The sequence below is a fragment of the Salvia hispanica genome, chromosome 3, assembly GCF_029641045.1.
Source record: "Salvia hispanica isolate PSC_SH4W2 chromosome 3, Shi_PSC_v1, whole genome shotgun sequence".
Classification (NCBI taxonomy): Eukaryota; Viridiplantae; Streptophyta; class Magnoliopsida; order Lamiales; family Lamiaceae; genus Salvia; species Salvia hispanica.
The window spans coordinates 48,937,917-48,956,352 of NC_142694.1; the positions used below are offsets into that span (position 1 = coordinate 48,937,917).

General features: G+C 34.0%; 1 protein-coding gene across 1 annotated transcript; it reads right to left on the reverse strand.

The window, feature by feature from the left end:
* Positions 1–277: 277 nt before the first annotated feature.
* On the reverse strand, positions 278–4,088 carry LOC125211302 (putative RING-H2 finger protein ATL21A). The gene is made up of 2 exons (XM_048111033.2): positions 3,302–4,088; positions 278–886 (listed from the first exon to the last, which is right to left on the reverse strand). The coding sequence occupies exons 1-2, from the start codon at positions 4,011–4,013 to the stop codon at positions 402–404; spliced, it is 1,197 nt and encodes a 398-aa protein (XP_047966990.2). The 5' UTR covers positions 4,014–4,088; the 3' UTR covers positions 278–401.
* Positions 4,089–18,436: the final 14,348 nt, after the last annotated feature.

Consider the following 18,436-nt stretch of genomic DNA (forward strand, 5'->3'; position numbering starts at 1 on the left):
CTAGATACATAATTTAACAAAGAAGATAAATTTCATTTCAACAATGGCCGTCACCATGGAATTTAATGCTATAGTGATATCACCGCTCTTTGGTGGATCAGGATTACGAAAAAAAGACATTTATATATGTTGCCCGCTTGCTACTATTTTCTTGTTTTTATACTAGTAGTACTTATTAGATAGAACATGTGCTTCCTTATTTTTTGTTGTTGCTTAGAGTTGCTTACGTTAAGTTAGTTCATTGTCTTTTTAGCTTAAACATTTTGTAATATATTAAACAAAAAAAACTCATATGAGAGTATACTATATTTATTCTTTTTCGTGTCAAAGATTTCATATGGAGTATACTATGTACAAAAAACATTACAAAAATGAGTGGAGTGAGAAAAGCTAGGAAAATTCTAAGAAATACCCGAAGTTGATGGTGACGAACCAGAAGACGACACAGACAGTGAGAAACACGGGGTGGCAACTGAGCTGACCGGCGAATTTCTACACAAAGGGCAAGAGCCATTGAGCTTAAGCCACTCATCTAAGCAATCTGCGTGAAAATAGTGATTACACTCGGGAATACTTCTTAAAGTCTCTTTTGGTTGGTAATCAGAGAGACAAATTGGACAACAAACATCATTTGCTTTGGGAAGTCTACGACTTTCCCCTAGCACTGTCGTTGGGTACGACTGTATGGTGGGCCCATCGAGGCCGCTCACCGACCTAATCACAGGCCTTTGGTCGGAGATTGTCATCGGGAGGTTGGAGTTGATGCTACTTCGGAGGTTAAAAGCCCGAATCATGCCACAAGCATAACATATGAGCCCTATAAGACATACTAATCCCGGTATTCCCACTCCAATTATAATTCCATATTTTGCACTCCTTGGAAGACCTATACCAAACATAACATCGTTATAACAGAGAAGCTCACTGCAGCCCAATCATTAGAGAAACATAATTGGGCATATCTTTGCATTGCTTAGATTACAGTTATTTACACTTCTTAATTAATTGTCTTTACCATAATTTATCATAATCTTCTTATATAAAAATATATTTTCTTGCATATCATTTTATAAAATATCACGTGAAAACACAGTACTCCCTCCGTCCCACAAAAGATGTCACACTTGTGGGACGACACGAGATTTTAGGAGATTTTGTTTTGTGTGTTAAATAGAGTGAGAAAATATAATTTTTATATTTATGTGAGAGAGAACTTTTTCCAAAAAGGAAAATGCGACATCTTTTGTGGGACAAACTAAAAAGGAAAGTGTGACATCTTTTGTGGGACGGAGGGAGTACAATTTATATGAAACGCATACAATTTTATTACACACGTGTTTAATAAAATTGTTTTTTCCATGGTCCAAACAGTCCCGCCCTAAATGCCCCTAATGTTTTAAAAATGGAACTGAAACATTAAGCGAATCGATGAAGCTATCACTTCACGGGTCAGACTGTTGGACCGACCATAGCAACGATCAGGCGAAAATACTTTAAAATACAAATAAATATAGTTAAATTTATACTATTATACACTAAAATATTAAATATTATTTATGAAGAAAAATATAATTGCACAATGAAAATCTTAAAACTAAATTCCAACAAATCTATAAATTTATCAATAATTTTCAATATCGAATAATTATAATTTATTTATAAAATTATTTCAAAAATAAGAACAATTTATTGTAAATGATAAAAATATATTAGTAGTATTATATAAAAATAAGCCAAAAGACTGAAAATCCGCCCATATTTGTAGCATATGAAATATAAAATTAATTTACACATATTGGTTTTTATATTTTAAAGCATATGCAAATTGCAAAATTTGTCCTAATACAATTATTCATATTCACAATTTAACACGACAACATAGTTAACCATCTCTATTCCCAACTCTTCTCATTAAAAATTCCAGAATAAATAATTACACAAGCTATAATTGCAAAACAAATTTAAATAAAAAATAAAAATATAAAATATAAAATCGGTCCATTAGTATGGAACAGCACAACTTTATAGTAGTGATTTTTAATTTTTATACCTGGATCGGGACCGGACTAGATAAGAACCATACACTAATTCGCAGCCGAATCCGATTTTATTACATTGGATTATTTGTGATCACACCTTCAAAAATTTGTACTGATTCGTACAAAATTATTTAAACTCACTAGATAGCAAAATAGCTTAGAATCGGCATTTATTTGGGTGCCGAAAACCTACCAAGTTATTTAGTAGTATTAAATTAAATTTGCATGTAGGTGTTCTTGAAAATATCAGGCTCATGTTGCAATATTTCAACTTCAATCGTTCAATTTATACAGGAGTAGTATTTTTTTTTTTTTCTCTTTTCGGGTTCTTTCATTAAAAGGCTAAAGTTACTATATCAAACAGTATATACTAGCCTAACTTTTGTGAGATGGAGATATTTTGATATTAGTCTTACAAATTATAATCCATCTTGACCATAGAAATAAGTCATTTAAGAATAATACGGATTTAATGAGTAACTAATAAAGTAAGAGAAACGATGAAAAAATAGTTAAAATAATATAGTGTGACTCATAAATAATAGTAAAATAAAAGAGAAGATGAAAAGATTTTCATAAATGAATATGAACTATTTCTATATGACGAACGAAAAAGGAAATTCGGCTTATTTCTATAAGAAATACTCCCCCCATCCCTCTATAGCTGAGTCGTATTCCTTTTTTTGTTGTCCTACTGTAGCTGAGTAATTTCCTATTTTTGCAAAAAGCATAATTCTTCTTCCCTCTTACTTTATTCTCTCTTCTTCTCTCTACCTTTTTTCTTTCATACTTTATTCTTCCTTTACTTACTCACTTTTAACACAATTTTTTAAATTTCATGCCGAAAAAAAAACGTCTCTACTACATAGGAACGGAGGGAGTATAAAGTTTAAACCAAAAAGAAAAATGAGTCATTTTCAGTGGCACGGAGAAAGTACTTTTTTTCTAGTTTTAAAAGTGGTCTATAAAATACTACAAATTTTATGTTCGCAATTTTCTAAACTTAACTACAAACTTTTAATCATGTGCAATATTTTTAGAAGATTTTGTTCAAATCTATATAGCTCAGTCTAAATATACTATTGTTTTGACTTGAATTTGGCATTGGTAGCTAAATAAATCCTAGAATTAAATTTCGCGCAGCTCAATCACTAAATTACGTAGTTACTATTAATTATCATCACTAGAATTTAACCTCTTGTTTTAGCAGTTGCAGAAAACTCAGACAAACGAAAAAAAATTTGTAAAAAAAAATCACTGACCGGATCCAGAATGGCGGAAGCAGGCAACTGTCGAGCCCTCACTGAATCCGCAAATCCCGCCCCCAATTTCACAATTCCGGCAGGGCGGATCATTCCACACCAGCTCCAAATCATCCCTCAAATCCATCTGCGTCCACTCGAACTGCGACAGCTCCCACTCAATCGGCACCCTCACGCTCTTAATCCTCCTGCACGTCGCCGGCGCCGCGGCCGCCGGATCCGATCTCATCGCGAGAACGGTGTGGTTCCTCCCGCTCAGGCAATCGAGCTGCGTGTACCGAGCAGGATCGTAATCCATGAAATCGGAGGAGCAATTGAGGAACGTGTAGCTCCTAGTGTAAGCGCCGCGGAATGGCGAGCCGGCAGCCGAGAAATTGAGGATCCGACGCGGCAGGCACGAGTTCGGATCGTTGATGAAGATCGCTTGAGAGGCGTAGTCTATGTGGTCCACCACGAAGGCGCCGGAGTGAGGTAGGGTTAGGATCGTCTGATTCCGGTGGTTGCAGCGGAGCTCGAAGCCCGATCGGCCGCCGCAGCTGGGCGATTGGCGGTGGAGTAGGTGGAAAGGGAAGCGGATCTGCGGGCCGAAGGCGGCGTGGCATGATTGGGGGCTGCAGGGAGCGGCGGCGGAGAGAGAAGGGATTGTGGAGAGGAATGAGGAGACGCAGAGAGTGAGGAGAGGGATGAGTGTTGCTGCTGTTTTGCTAGCCATTTTGCTTTTGTTTATGTGAAGCAATTTTATGTATTAATTGATTTCACAATTTTGACTAGAAATTTTATTGGAGTAGGAAGTTGGGGTGGTTGAATGATATTAGACGGTGATTGATAATGTAGATGTGGCGTATAATGTTGAAAATAATTAGTCCAAGCATACCTACTTGGTGTTTTGGAGTTTCTTGATTACTATAATTGTGGAGCTAATGGTTATAATAAATACAGGAAGAGTAGAACAATAGACAAATAATCTTGATAAAGTATATAGCTAGGACGGTGAAGGATTGTGTTCTTCTAATTTGGATAGTGGTATCTAGTAGTACTAGTAGTATACAATTTTACAAGAACGAAAAAATAAATAAGTATATACTCCATATTAAAAGAAAGAGTGAAAAAAACCAGTGACATCATTTTATAAAGATACAAAGAAAGATACAAAGAGTTAGTAATAAATAATACTCTCTCCGTCGAGTCCTAATCAAAAGAGTGTACTTATTTTATAAGAATAATTATAATAGTTAGAGTTAAGAAGAAGTAAAGCGAAGGGAATAGTTAATACGTGACACTAGTTGATATTATTGACATAAGCAAAAGCAATGGTGCTCCGCATCCATGGTTGGTGCCGGGCCGCGGCACTAACGGTGTCACTGCAAGCACCACATATAGAAAATTTTACTTGGGCTAAAATAAAATGGGGCTGGATACATTTCCTATACTTCGAAGTGTTTATAAAAAGGGTTGTTCAAATTAAATGTTGATCCAATTACGCTTATATGATTTTTGACAAGCAACTAGAAACCAATAAATTGAAAATCAAAACAGAAAAAAATAGCTATAAATATTCTTTAGAAATTATTCAAAAAAAACTTCGATTTATTGTATACTCCTTATTTGTTGAAAACTTAAACAATGATTAACAACAATTTGCAATCCCAATTACTCTAAAGACTTCTTAAATATATCAAATATATTTTTTTTAAATGAGAAGTTTTTAGTAAAAATACTAAGCATGAAATGATATTTATCACTTTCAACCTAAAGAAATAGTGAACAGATCATACACAGGACTTAACTAAAAAAAGTTATTTAGTCATTCCACCAAACTCGTTATATTCATATATTTTATGCACTAAAGCATAAAATTATTAGGGTGAATGGCTGATTTTATTCCTGTTAATGAAGAAAAAGATTACAGAAGATCAATATATTTTTGGAAGAATATTACCACACATTATAAATATATTTTCCATATGTATTTTTGTACAACTATTTCTATCCCTTTGCAAGAGCATCGACAATGGTCAAGATTTCGTCAGGACGAGGCCTCGTCCGCGCGCTCGTTTGAACTCGTCCGACCATTGCAGGTCGACGGACAATCATCTGGACGAGCCACACGCCTGAAAGTTCGGTCGTGGACGAAGGGGCCTCCGACCGTCGTCCGTCTCCTCGTCCGCATTCTGCAGGAGCACGAACGACGAACGATAAAAAAAATCAATTTTTAATTATAAAAATAATTTTTAAAATTAAAATAAAAAAAACTATAATTTCACAATGATCCATACTAAAAGACGGATCTGTGAATTAGTGAAAAATTTATATTTTGTAGAATATAATCCTTTACACTAGATCAATAAGTTTTGCATTACTTGAGTAAACCTTTTATAGATAGGTTTTCAACTCCAACTTTCATTGTGCCTTCGGTGTGGGATAAATGATAGTTTATAGATACGTTTTCAACTCGCTTCTTTGTGATTTTGATGTGGGACAATTAGTTTTACACATGAAAGAGAGTTTTTGTTGCTTTATGTAAAACTTTGTTTAATTTCAATGCAAAATCTATGTCTAGCCTAGTGGTAAATGTGTTAAAAAATCATAGAGGTTGTGGGTTCAAGCCAAACCCAACATTTTGTATTTTATTTTGACTTTATTATTCTTTTCTCATTTTATTCCATTCTTTTTTTTTTGTTTATACTTTTTTCCTATAAACATGTTAATTTTTATGGTAGTGTAAATTTAATTTAAGTAATGTAATTGTTTTTTTCAATTAATGTAAGTATTTTATTTAAATTTTTTGTGTTCTAGAGTATATTATATTTTGCTACTTATTATTTGAAAAAAAATAAAATTAATTATAAAATTTGTAACTTTTTAAAAATTAAGTAATGTATATTTTTACAATTTAATTTAATATTTAATTTTACTATTTATAACATGTGAAAACAAAAATAAAAAATAATAACATAAATTAAATGAAAATGGGTTTTAATTGATAGAGCTGACACTAGTCTAAACCACTGCAGAAGGAAGGGCCGGACTAAGAAATGTTGATGTGACGACAACTAGTCTGCCCACTAGGGCGGATAGTGGTCCGACTATTATGGATGCTCTAAATACTCTTAATCCTATATAAAGGATTAAACCTATCAATGAAATACACAATTCACGGTCAATCTCAATATTTAATACATCATCACGAGCAATTTTTCGATCCTAAACCTCGAAACCCAATTGTTTTTTGAATTAGACCCAAATTAGCCTTTTTTCGGAGCAATCTCATCATTGTTCATACCTTCCTCAACCCTTCAACTAAAATCTTGTAGCAAAACCAATCCCTACCATTCATTCCTGAGTGTGAAAACAAACCAAGATCAAGTGAGCATCATAAATCTTACGAAACATGACCAAATCCATAGAAACAGTTTCCGTATGATTCAAATTCGTTGGAAAGAACTTCCCTGCTTGGTCACGGCTTATGCGAGTTTTTTCTTTAGCTTACGCGAGTTTGGAGCATGACAAGATCGAAGACGAAGACTTTAAGATTCATCCCTTTGGGTTTTGTCTTTTAATTATTTTTATGTTTATTTTCTTATTTTGGATTTTATTATCTCGTATATGGGTAATTAATTTGTTGAATTCTCGAAATTGAGAGTAACTCTTTATGTATATTTAGTTCTAATTTTTGATATCCAAGATTTCATTTACTTCATTCAAATTTGTTGGAGAATGCTTTTGGTTGTGTGGCAGACAACATGTGTATGATTTAGTGGCATGTGAAAGAATGGAAGGAGGATCCCATGTTAGATTAGAATTGATGACACTAAAGTTAATATTCCAAAAAAAGATAAACCTAAGAGTGTGGGTTTTATAAGGGTAATTAATATGTTTGGAAGTACAGCTAAGTCTGAGAACCTCCATGCTAGTTATCAACCCTAGTAATCATATAGTCATTGTTTGGATATCATAATTGTGTTTGTTTTAAATACACAAAAGTTGTGAAATCATACCCTGAAATTCCCCAATCTCCTTTGTTTTTAACCATTGTTTAATTGCTTTCAATATTTGATCAAACTGTGTATTTGTTTAATTGCTTTTAACTTAGTTAAAATAACCCAAAAACCATGTTTCTCCGAATAGTGATAGACAGTCTGTAAACTTATTTCTCATGTTCGATACCATACCATGTTTTTACCTTTTAAGGCCATGTTTGGTTGCCAAGACCATGTTTTGTTATCAGGATTCTGTCTGGGAAAATAATTTGATTCCTTAAATTTTAAATTTCTATGTTTGTATCGGTTTTTAATCAAACTGGGAAAGTAATCAGAATCCGAGAACAAAGAAAGTTAGTACAAGTTTCCAGGATTTTGAATCCTAACTTTTTTAAAGTATTCTTTTTCCCAGTTCTAGGATTCTTACATATTTAAGCAATATAATATAGTTTTATTATTATTATTATTATTATTATTATTATTATTATTATTTACAATGTTTTAAATATAATTTAAAATTATAAATGATACTTAATATCACTATAATAAATAACTATAATTAAAATTAGCATAATTATAACTATATTTTATAATAATTCATAATAGTAATTAATAATTTATTAAATAATTAAATATAATTATATGTATAAATTTTATAAAAAATAATAATAATTATATTTTATAAATTAATAATTAATCAATAAATTCATAGTGCAATTTTAATTTATAAAATTTATTTAATTATAATATCCATAAATATTATAATTATAATATAATAATTATTATGTTTATTGTTATAATAAATCAGTATAATACTCCATGTAACTATAATTATAATTATATTATTATATATTATGATGGATGATCCATATTTAAACTATCCATCGTAATAATTAATATAATTATTATTATTTATAATTTATAATTTATTAAAATTTTTACAATATTATTCTTTTTTATAAATAAAAATAATAAATATATTTTTAGTTTGGTGTTTAAATTAAATATAAATTTAAAATCTTGATACTTTCCAAACACAGGAAAGTAAAGTTACTGGAATTCATATTCCCAGGAATCATTTTTCTTGCTAACTTTACTTTCCTGCCAACCAAACACGGCCTTAGCTATACTAAATGTCTAAATCTATCTTGTTACTTACAAGTATTTTTAGGACTCGTTTGATAAAAAAGATGAGATATGAGAAGATATGTAAAACAAGATAAGAAATACGGGCTTCATGTCAAGATATGCAAAGATATGATTTTTTTCCGTTGTTGTTTGATAGAAAAGAAATTATCTAAATTTGTATTGTATATTAAATAACATGACTTAACTTGACAAATTGGTGGGATACATAAACAAGGTTAATGTTATAATTTTGGTAAGATTAGATAGAGTCTTGGTCTTATATTGGGCTTTGAGTTAAGTTTAACTATGATATCAAACAATTAGAAATGTCCATATATAATTCTCTATCTTGGTATTACAAACTTATCAAACATGCCCTTAGTGTTGATAAATTGCGAATAAATAGAGAGACATATTCTCATAAACTAGTCGTAATTTGTCGAGCAAATTCGGTAAAGGTTTATTATAAAATAGTCAACCAAATTATGGAGGACAATAGCATACTTGGTACATAGTATTAAAACTCATGCTAAATCCACTGTTTATATTTTTTAGGGACGGAGTGAGTATTATATATGAAAATGACTAATTATGATGGAATTTTTTAAAATAAAAAAATTACCTCAATTATGAGGGAACGAAGGGAGGGGAGTGCTATTTATATTAATCTATGCATTTTCAATTACCCCTCTATTTACTAGTACCTTTTAATCTTTGATCAGAATATAAATCCATCAAAATTCAAATAGTACTAGTAAGCTAAAATCTAAATCATATGCTCATTCATGAAAATTGAATTTCCATTTATTTTTTCAATGACTAGAGTAATTTGCGAACAATTACCTCAAGATCGAGAACTTATCCCGTACGCACCTCGAACATCGGCCGTGGGCGATATTCATGTTTGTCAAATGTGTAGTATGTATGATTGGTTGAATTTTATGAGCGAAAAACTTTCAATATATATAGTACCTTTGACCTTTCAAGTAACTCATGTATTATATAGTTACTTGCAAAAGTGTAATCATATCTATATGGTAGCATCCAAACAACTCCTTTTGATTTTAATTATTTCTATAAGATCAATTCTTACCTGAATTACAGCATTTAATAATTTCTCCTAATATCATGCAACATTCGTCCAAGTACGGCGTTATAATAAAAAAAAATGCCAATTCCACTTAACCCCTTGTAAGATCTACTAATAAGTAATAGTAGTAAACTTATTTTCAAGAATTTGATGAGCAATCAACTTAGGATGAAATGAGTAGTTAACAAGCATTAATGCATTATCACTAAAAAAAATGACTAAAGACAATTGTTTATAAAATTAAGAATATTAATTTATGTTTTCAAATATAACATCAACGTTTTAAAAAATGTCTTTATTATTATAGTCACAACTAAAATTATAGGATGCAAATGGTAGCGTATTAGAAAAAGCAAAAAATATATGAAGAATTGTGCACAAAACACTTTTGCATTCTAAACTTTCGTTATTCATCAAAAAATTTCAACTTCAATTTGTTTGTCCTAAGTTTTTGTAGTGATTAAGTTAGAGAAAAAACTTTAATTATTTAGATTATTGATTAAGATAACTAGGAATCTTTGATTATTTAAGTATGGGCAACATTATTAAACATCTGTGTTTCATCTTCATTTCACACTTAATTATTACTAGGTCACGAGACTCTAAACAAATTAAATCAACACAAATTCGCGGCAGAGCAACAATATAATATTTTCGATGTCTGAAAATATTGGATGGTAGTAATAATTTTGAAATAAAATATAGGGTTTTTAAAGATAAAATAGGAGAGTGGAGTAACAGTAGTTCCCGCGTGAAGGAAAAGACAAATGGATTGCAAAGTGTGTCTCAAGCTGGAGAGCTTCAAATCAAATCTGTATAAAGCGGTGAGCCCACACTCACATGCACTTCCTAACCACCCTCTTCAATTATTTCCTACTTAAGCTTATTCTATATATATATAATTCTTCAAAACAGACCAAATATCAATTTCCTGCAAAAAAAATAACAAGTCATGGGAAATTGCATTGAAACGGTGCCAAAAACAGAGAATCGTGATGAAGAAATGGCGGGAAAATCGGAGAAGGTGAGAGTAAAGATAGTGTTAACTAAGGAGGAGCTGGAATGGCTGATGGTTGAGCTGCAACAGACACAAGGTAAGAAAATTGAGGATGTTTTGGAAGAGATAAGGAGAAGTAGAGAGAGAAGTAGTGTGGGTTGGAAGCCATCTTTGGATAGCATCGTTGAGACACCTGCGGAGGAGATGGATATATGAACTTCCTTTTCTCTCTCTCTCTCTCTATAGAATCCTAGATCTACTTTTTTTAGTTTCTTGGTTCTTTGGCATGTGTATTGGGAGTTTTATTATGGCAAACATGTATTGGAGAGAGCCAAATTTGTAAGTATATATGTAGATGTGTAATAATTGCTTTAGTTAATTACTTATGGTGTGCAAGAAATTAAATTAATTACTCTTGGTTGCTGATTTTTGTTACCATTACAAATGATGATTATCATGAAATTAGTTACTCTTGGTTGGAACTGTCCGCCATTAATTGTCACACTTTGATCCGACACATGTTTTAAGAAATGTAATAGAAAGTAGGTTGAAAATTTTAATCGAATATGTATCCTACTCTTATATAATACTCAGTTTTGTAGTAGTAGTAATATGTGAAGGAAATGAGTTATGGACTGAAAATGAAACTATTGAGAAGCAATGGCAAGACAGGGGGAGAATAATATTTAAAATGTTTCAATAATGTCCAAACTTGTAGTAAATGCAAATGCTGACCCTTTAAATTGTCAAGATTTAGACATTTATCTAATTATCTCTGATTGTGTATTTTGTCTTTGAAGCTAGGAAGTCGGCGACAGAGTTAGAGCAATTCATTTATGAGAGAACAAACCTCATATAACTATTCGCAAAAGCCTGGGATTTATATTCAGTTTGAAGTTGAATGAATATCTAAATCTCCAAATTTGTGCAAGAAATTAGGTCATACGATTATACGAATATACGGCAATTAGACAGTTCAGTGTTAGATAAAATTTCCAACAAAAATCCAAAATAATGGAGATTTAAATAGCTATCTATGCATCTGACGCCAATGATCAATTATTTGTAATTCATATTTTTTTATACAAACTACACCCATATAAATATACGACCATCCGTATTTTAGTATAGATTTAGAGCATCCCCATCCGTACTCTTATTTAAGAGCAGAGAGACAGGTCCGGACCCACTTTTACTCCTTATCATTAGCAAAGAGCACAACACCCATATCCGTGCTCTTAGCTAAGGACAAGCTCAAGGTCCCTCCATTCTATTATTCAATTTAAATACTTCAATTACTAAAAACATTTCTACATTATAAAAATATATTAAAAAATAAAAATACATAATTAAAATCCTAAAAAATAAAAAAAATACATAATTAAAATCCTACAAATTAAAAATTACAGAATTAAAGACTAAAAAATACCCCCGTGGAAGACTAGTCATCTATCCCCAATGTTCTCTTGAGACCCCGGATCATTTGCTCATGCGTTGCAAGTTGCTTCGGAGTCATCTTAGACATATCGTTCATATAGAGTTGACCCAAGAGGGCCCACAACGAGTTGTTCGAGGGTGGAGGAGGCACAAAGGGAGCGGGGGCGGATGGAGTCGGGGTGCGACGGCTTCCTTGCTGCCGGTGGGAACTGCTCGGGCCAGCGTCGAGGCTACCCAAGCTAGTTCCGGCAAGCTGGGTAGCCACATCATTGGAGGCGCCGTCAGATAGGGCTACCGACCTCGACCGTTTGCTGGAGGAGGATGCTACTACGCCGTCCCTATACTTCGGATGAGGGCGTCCCTCCTGCCAACAAGCGAGGTACTTGAACGCTTTCAACTCCATGCATTGGTAGGTCGCCAAGGCGGCACTGATGATGTCGAGCTCGCTCGTGCCGCTCTTCGCCGACCGCTCTTCCCGGAGGTAATACCCCTGAAACTTACCGATTGCGTCATTGCATTTGAAGATGCAATTGCGCACCATACGATCATTGCGATAGATGGTTCCCCCTGGCTGGGTTTCATTGTAAAGACGAGTGATATGCCACCAATACGTTTCCCCGGTTTGGTTCGTGCCAACATCCGGATCTTCGGAGACTGCCAAGTAGGCTTTGAACATCGCTATCATCTCACCCGGAGTGTACGGGGTGCGGGTGCCACGAGTAGGAGGAGTAGGAGTAGGAATGAAAGTAGGAGTAGGAGTAGGAATGGAAGTAGGAGTAGGAGTAGAGCTGCCGCTCCCTCCTGATCCGGGTTCGGGTGCCCACCCGAATCCGGAGGCATTTTGGTCGTCCACCGGGTAAGGGCGGTAGCCACCCGCAACGTGCGAACCTTGGGTTTAAGGAGGGGCCGAAAATTGCGTTTTCGGACTAGGGAATGAGTCGGAGTTGAACCAATCGTGGTTCCAACCGCGATTGCCAGAGGGGTGATCGCCGGAGCCGGACATTGTGTAGTGTGGTGAGAATTTAAATGAGAGAATATGAGAAAAAAAGATGAGAGAATGTAGATGATAGAATAAATGAGAATTTGATTTTTTTTTTTGTGTTGAAGTGGGGGTATTTATAGATGAAAATGTGAATTTTGGGAAAAAAAATTGAAAAATAAAATAAAAGTGGGTAGAAAACGGATATAATTTTTGGGAAAATATTTTTTTTATTTAAAAATGTTTTTTTAAATTAATTTCGAATTAAAAAAAATTGAATATGCCCGTTGGCCAATCCAACGCGCCACGTAAGGGTGCTCAGCGGCACGGACGTGCTCTTAGCTAAGAGCAGCGCCGTGCCGCTGACACGGACGGACGGCTCGCAGCAGCGAACGATCTCGTCCTTGCCGCTGGCACGGACGGACGGACGGACGGACGCCGCGATGGGGATGCTCTTATAATTTGCCCTTCGGCCCTTCCCCATTCCTTATTGTGTTATAAAATGCTCAATAAAAACAATAGTACTACTACTACTCCTCCCTCCGTCCCGGCTAAGATGACACGTTGCTTAGCCGACACGCGGTTTTAGGAGTTATTGGTTTAAGTGTTTAATTGGAGAGAGAGAAGGTGGGTGTAAGTATTAAAATAAAGAGATAAAGAAAGATGAATATTTTAATAGGAGTGAGAAAAAGTGGTTGAGTGTATTAATTGAAGATAGAAAGTTACCAAAAAAGAAAATGTGTCATCTTAGTTGGGACAAACTAAAAAGGAAAACGTATCATTTTAAGCGGGACAGATGGAGTAGTAAACAGTGAAGCATTATGAAAAAGTAATTCACTAATTCATAATAAGAACACAAAAAATTACCGATATTATATGTATCGGGTAAATAGCTTTTATTTTCTAACGTTTGTGGAATCCTGAGAAACGTGTGCTGGGTACATTTAACCAATATATTTATAAAACATATTAAATGTTATTTTTTATTTATTTATTATTAATATTTGTAACATAATTTGTGATTAATTTTACATAAAAAGAATTTAAAATTTTTTTGCATGAAAATGTAGGAAAATATATATTGCAGAAAATACAACACAAATTTATAGATTCCCGTGATTGAAGACAACCTATGCACCTTTTGCAAGAAGCGGCGAGAAACTCTGGATCATGTCATATTCTGGTGCAAGTATTCTAGTAGCCTCTGGATTCTATATTCTGCTTGCTAAAGGATCCGGTCTCATGCCCTTTAGCTAGATGGATGCACTTTTCGCTAAGTTTAATAAAAGACCTGAAGCTTCTTTTCATAAGTGATCACGCGGTTCATTTAGTGGCTAAGAAACAAAGTTAATAACCGTATGATTAAACTAAACTAGAATATTGAGAAGAAGCCCTTTCTTTAGAGGTGCGGTTCACGGACTGAAGGGTGGTGCATGTAATTTTCCTTTCTACTGGACAAATGTGTGAATAGCTGACTAAAATTACTCGATGAAGGTGTAACAATCGAAGAAACAAATGTTCTTGCCCCTTTCATGTGTTCGCTTCGCTTAGTTGTTGCGTGTTTTTTGGGCCTTTCGGCAGAGGGAGTGGGTGCCCTCCATTTTCATACTTGTTGGTATATTTAGAGTTTTGCTATGTTTGAACAAAATAGATGTAACATTCATACCATATACATATTCATAGAACTATAGAAGCTGGGACAAAATAAAGCATTTAATGATATGCTAAGAAACAATAGCTAGCAACCAATTAATGCTAAATCATATCGCTCATACAAAATCAATTGAGCTTGGGGGCTTGAATACATATACAGAAAAGATAAATATCAGCTAACTTTCTTGGTGTGAGTCAAGTGATGAGCCACATCCTTCAAATCAAGAATATTTCCATGCTTATATTTGGATAGTAATCGAATAGCTTCTTCTTTGGTCATCAAAATCTTCACTTGATACGAAGATTTATTATCCCTGTCATTTTGAAGCAACGCCTTCGCTTCAAACTGAACTCTCTTGGTCTTCGTCGTCTTCTTGCTCACACCATCTTCAAAATCCATTTCAGTAGTCAAGAAATTAGAAATCTGTATTGAGAAATATTAACAAGATAAAATGTTTACGCACACTGAGACATATTATATACATGAGTTGAGTGTGTGTTTTCATGTTTAGAAAAGGCTACTTAATTAGATAAATATTGTTCACATTTAAGACTTAAGAGCCTAATCATGCCACCGACAGTGAAGTGTGTGTTATATACTTTTAAATAACTTACAAGATTTAACTACAACTATTTAAATACAATATGCTTTGCATGTGTTTGAATTTCAACATGTGGAAACTACAGCCGGAGTTTGAAATCTACTATTGTTTCAATTTGACGGAAATCAAGAAGTGTGGAGTAATATTTAATACTAATATGAACTCGTTTTCCCTTAATTTGTTTAGTGAAGTAGATGTAGATTTATTTGGATCATTGGAGGGCTGAAAAACTAATTAAGAACTGATATCTCTATTACCTAAATCCACGTTTTGGTGGTGGTTATTTTTTATAAACCAATTCCTTGGTGTAGGACTGTACGGGAAATACTAGAGAGTAATAGAATACGAGAGTGTGCAACACAGATGTTTATTCCGTTCCTAGGGACGAGACACAATCAGGACGCGTTACAAGCGTCCCGTTCCCCTGTCTGTTATGTGCAAAGTGATGGAAGGGGGTTGTCCCTTCCACGCGCCAATTAGGTGTAGACGTTAGGTCCACTCGCGGGTCTGCAAGTGATCTTTATATCCTATAATACATTCTATATCATCTATAAATACCACGTTCATCCAATTTTTTAACACTATGTACTTATCTCTTATTCTCGATTGTCATTCTAAATTCTCTTCGAAATTTGTAGCACTATGTTATGCAGCAATGATATATGACCAGCGACAGATCCAGAATATGTGATCCATAAATGCAAATTTTATGACAAATAATTACTCCCCATCACATAATAAAAATAAAATAATATTAAAACCAGTGTTCCCTCCATTCCAATTAAGTTGGCTCACATCTTTTGGACACGGAAATTAAGAAATTGTGTTAAATGATAATAAAATAATATAGGAGAGATGAAAAAAGTAGGAGAGATAAGAGAGAATAAAGTTTGTAACCGAGTAAAGCAAAAGTGATAAGATGTTTTGGCTTTTGTCAAAAAAAAAGAAATGACTCAACTTTGATGGGACGTGCCACAAAAGGAATATGACCCAACTTAGTCGGAATACATGGAATACATGTTATGTTAGCTTTCAGAACTACAGTATTTTAAAATACAAAATAACACTTGTTTTATACAATAATCAAACTAAGATTTCAAGTTACATAATACTCCCTCCGTCCCCAAAGAATATGCACTTTGGGTTCGGCACAAGTTTTAATGTTAAATTGGTAAAGTAAAAGAGATGTAGAGAGAAAATGTAATTAAAGTATTGTTACTTGAGAATGAGTTCCTGACAAACACGGATTTTGCATGTTTTTAAGGACTAGATTTGACTTGTTTTAAATGTCAATCATGCAAATTATGTTCTTAAATTGCATATTTTATACATTTGGTATTTTTGACGTGTTTGTTGATAAATGATAGAAAAAGATAGAAAAGGTGAAAAAAGGCCAAAGTGCAGCAACGTCAGTTCAAGCTAATTTTATAGAAAATGTGAAGTCCAATCAGTGCTTAATGCATACCATTCTCTTCGTCTTCGAAATAGTTTCGCGTGGATATCTCACACGTCTCAATTGGAGTACTGTGGAGAAAGTTATGACTATTCTATGAACGTTGCGCAGTGTAGTCAAAACTGGTGGGAATTTAGGCGGAAATTCACAGATAAAAAAAATTATTATATTGTGAAGCAAATATCTCTCATTTCTTGAAGGCCGCGAAATTTATCAAAAAATAAACCTTTTTCCAACCTATAAATACCTCTTAACGTAATTCATATTCTTTATCCAGAACCTCCAATCCTTCTCCCCTCTACACATTCTTCCATTCCATCTTCCAGAAATAATTCATCCATCTTCCATTAGAGCGGAGCTCTACAGATCCAGGTGATACGCTCAGATTTTGCACTATTTTAAGGTTTTTATTTGGTCTGTTTTAATGTCAAAATCACAATTCATGTTCATATTTTGCATATTTTGTATTTGACGTGTTTTGTGAGATTTGTGCATATTTGAGCCTAAAAAGATAGAAAAAAGTCGAAGTTGGAAATCTGGAGCATTCGAGCCCAGCGACCGCCGAACCTGTAGCTGTCCGCTCTGGAGAAAGTTGTGCTGAAACGAAGAACACGTTCAGCGACCGCTGGGGAGTGCGCAGTGACCGCTAGAAGAGTTTCCGAAGCTACGGTATTATTCACAGCGACCGCTGTAACATAGTGTAGTGACCGCTATCCAAGAGGCAGAGGTTACAGATCATTGTGCAGCGACCGCTGGCCAAAGTGCAGCGGCCCGCTGCGAAAACGCGGCGCACGAATTTGACCTACTTTCTCCCCAAGATTTACCAAACTTAGCTCTCTTTTACCTTATTTCATGGAGCCCAATTTTCCCTCTATAAATACCCCCTAAAACCTCTTCATTAGAATCCTTTTTTTCCTCGTAATTCTAGAGTATAAACTTGAGAGTTCTTCTTTGTGCAAGGGGTTGGAGAAAGAAGCAAGAGATCATCAAGGAGCTACAAGGATTCAACCTTTGGGTTTTAATTGCTTTAGTCCTTATGTTCATTTTGTCTTCCCTACAATCTATGTTTTTAGCTTATTCTATCATGTGTAACTAAATTCATAGGATTCTAGGGATGTGTTAGTAACGACTTTGGTTATACAATTTCGTTTTCTATTTAATATCCGTTTTGTTTTTACTTCGTTTCTTCCTTAAGTTGTTCCATAATACTTCACGTTTGAGTGACACATTCGGTGATGATTTAATATAACTTGCTACATAATCGTGAGAGGAGGTTAGCGAGTTAGATCTACTTAGTAGATACTACAATTAGCTCTCCTTAAAACGACACTGTTAATTGAGAGTGGGGACTTTCCAAGGATCTTAGGAGCTTTTAGGAGTTACGGATCTAGGATTGACAACCCTAGTGTTAGTAATTTACGCTTATACCGTATTGGCATAATTTATGTGACTCGTTATATCGAAGTATAAACTATGCTAGGGTATTGTAGTTGGACTTTGTATAACCATAACTGTGAACGCACATCCCTGGAATTCTCTTTATCTCTCATATTTTATCTCTTTAATTATTTGCAATTAGTTGTTTTATCATCTTCAAGTTGTTCTTCTTTTAAAAAATCTTCAAAACTTTCGCCTTTTCAAATAGTGAATGAAGCTTAGTAGAAGGTAGTCAGTCTGTGACTTTATTCCCCGTGTTCGATATCCAATACTGACCTTTAGCTATACTATATATACTCTGTATACTTGCAGGTTTATTTAGTTCTAATAAAAAGTGCATCACCAGGCAAGAGAAGACTGAAGAATGAAGATTCAACCT

Excerpts from the sequence above, each read along its gene's own strand:
- LOC125211302 (XM_048111033.2), bottom strand. The coding sequence starts at position 4,013 with ATGGCTAGCAAAACAGCAGCAACACTCATCCCTCTCCTCACTCTCTGC. Across the intron at positions 887-3,301 it reads CTTCCGCCATTCTGGATCCG|GTCTTCCAAGGAGTGCAAAA; the intron begins GTCAGTGATTTT and ends TGTTTGGTATAG.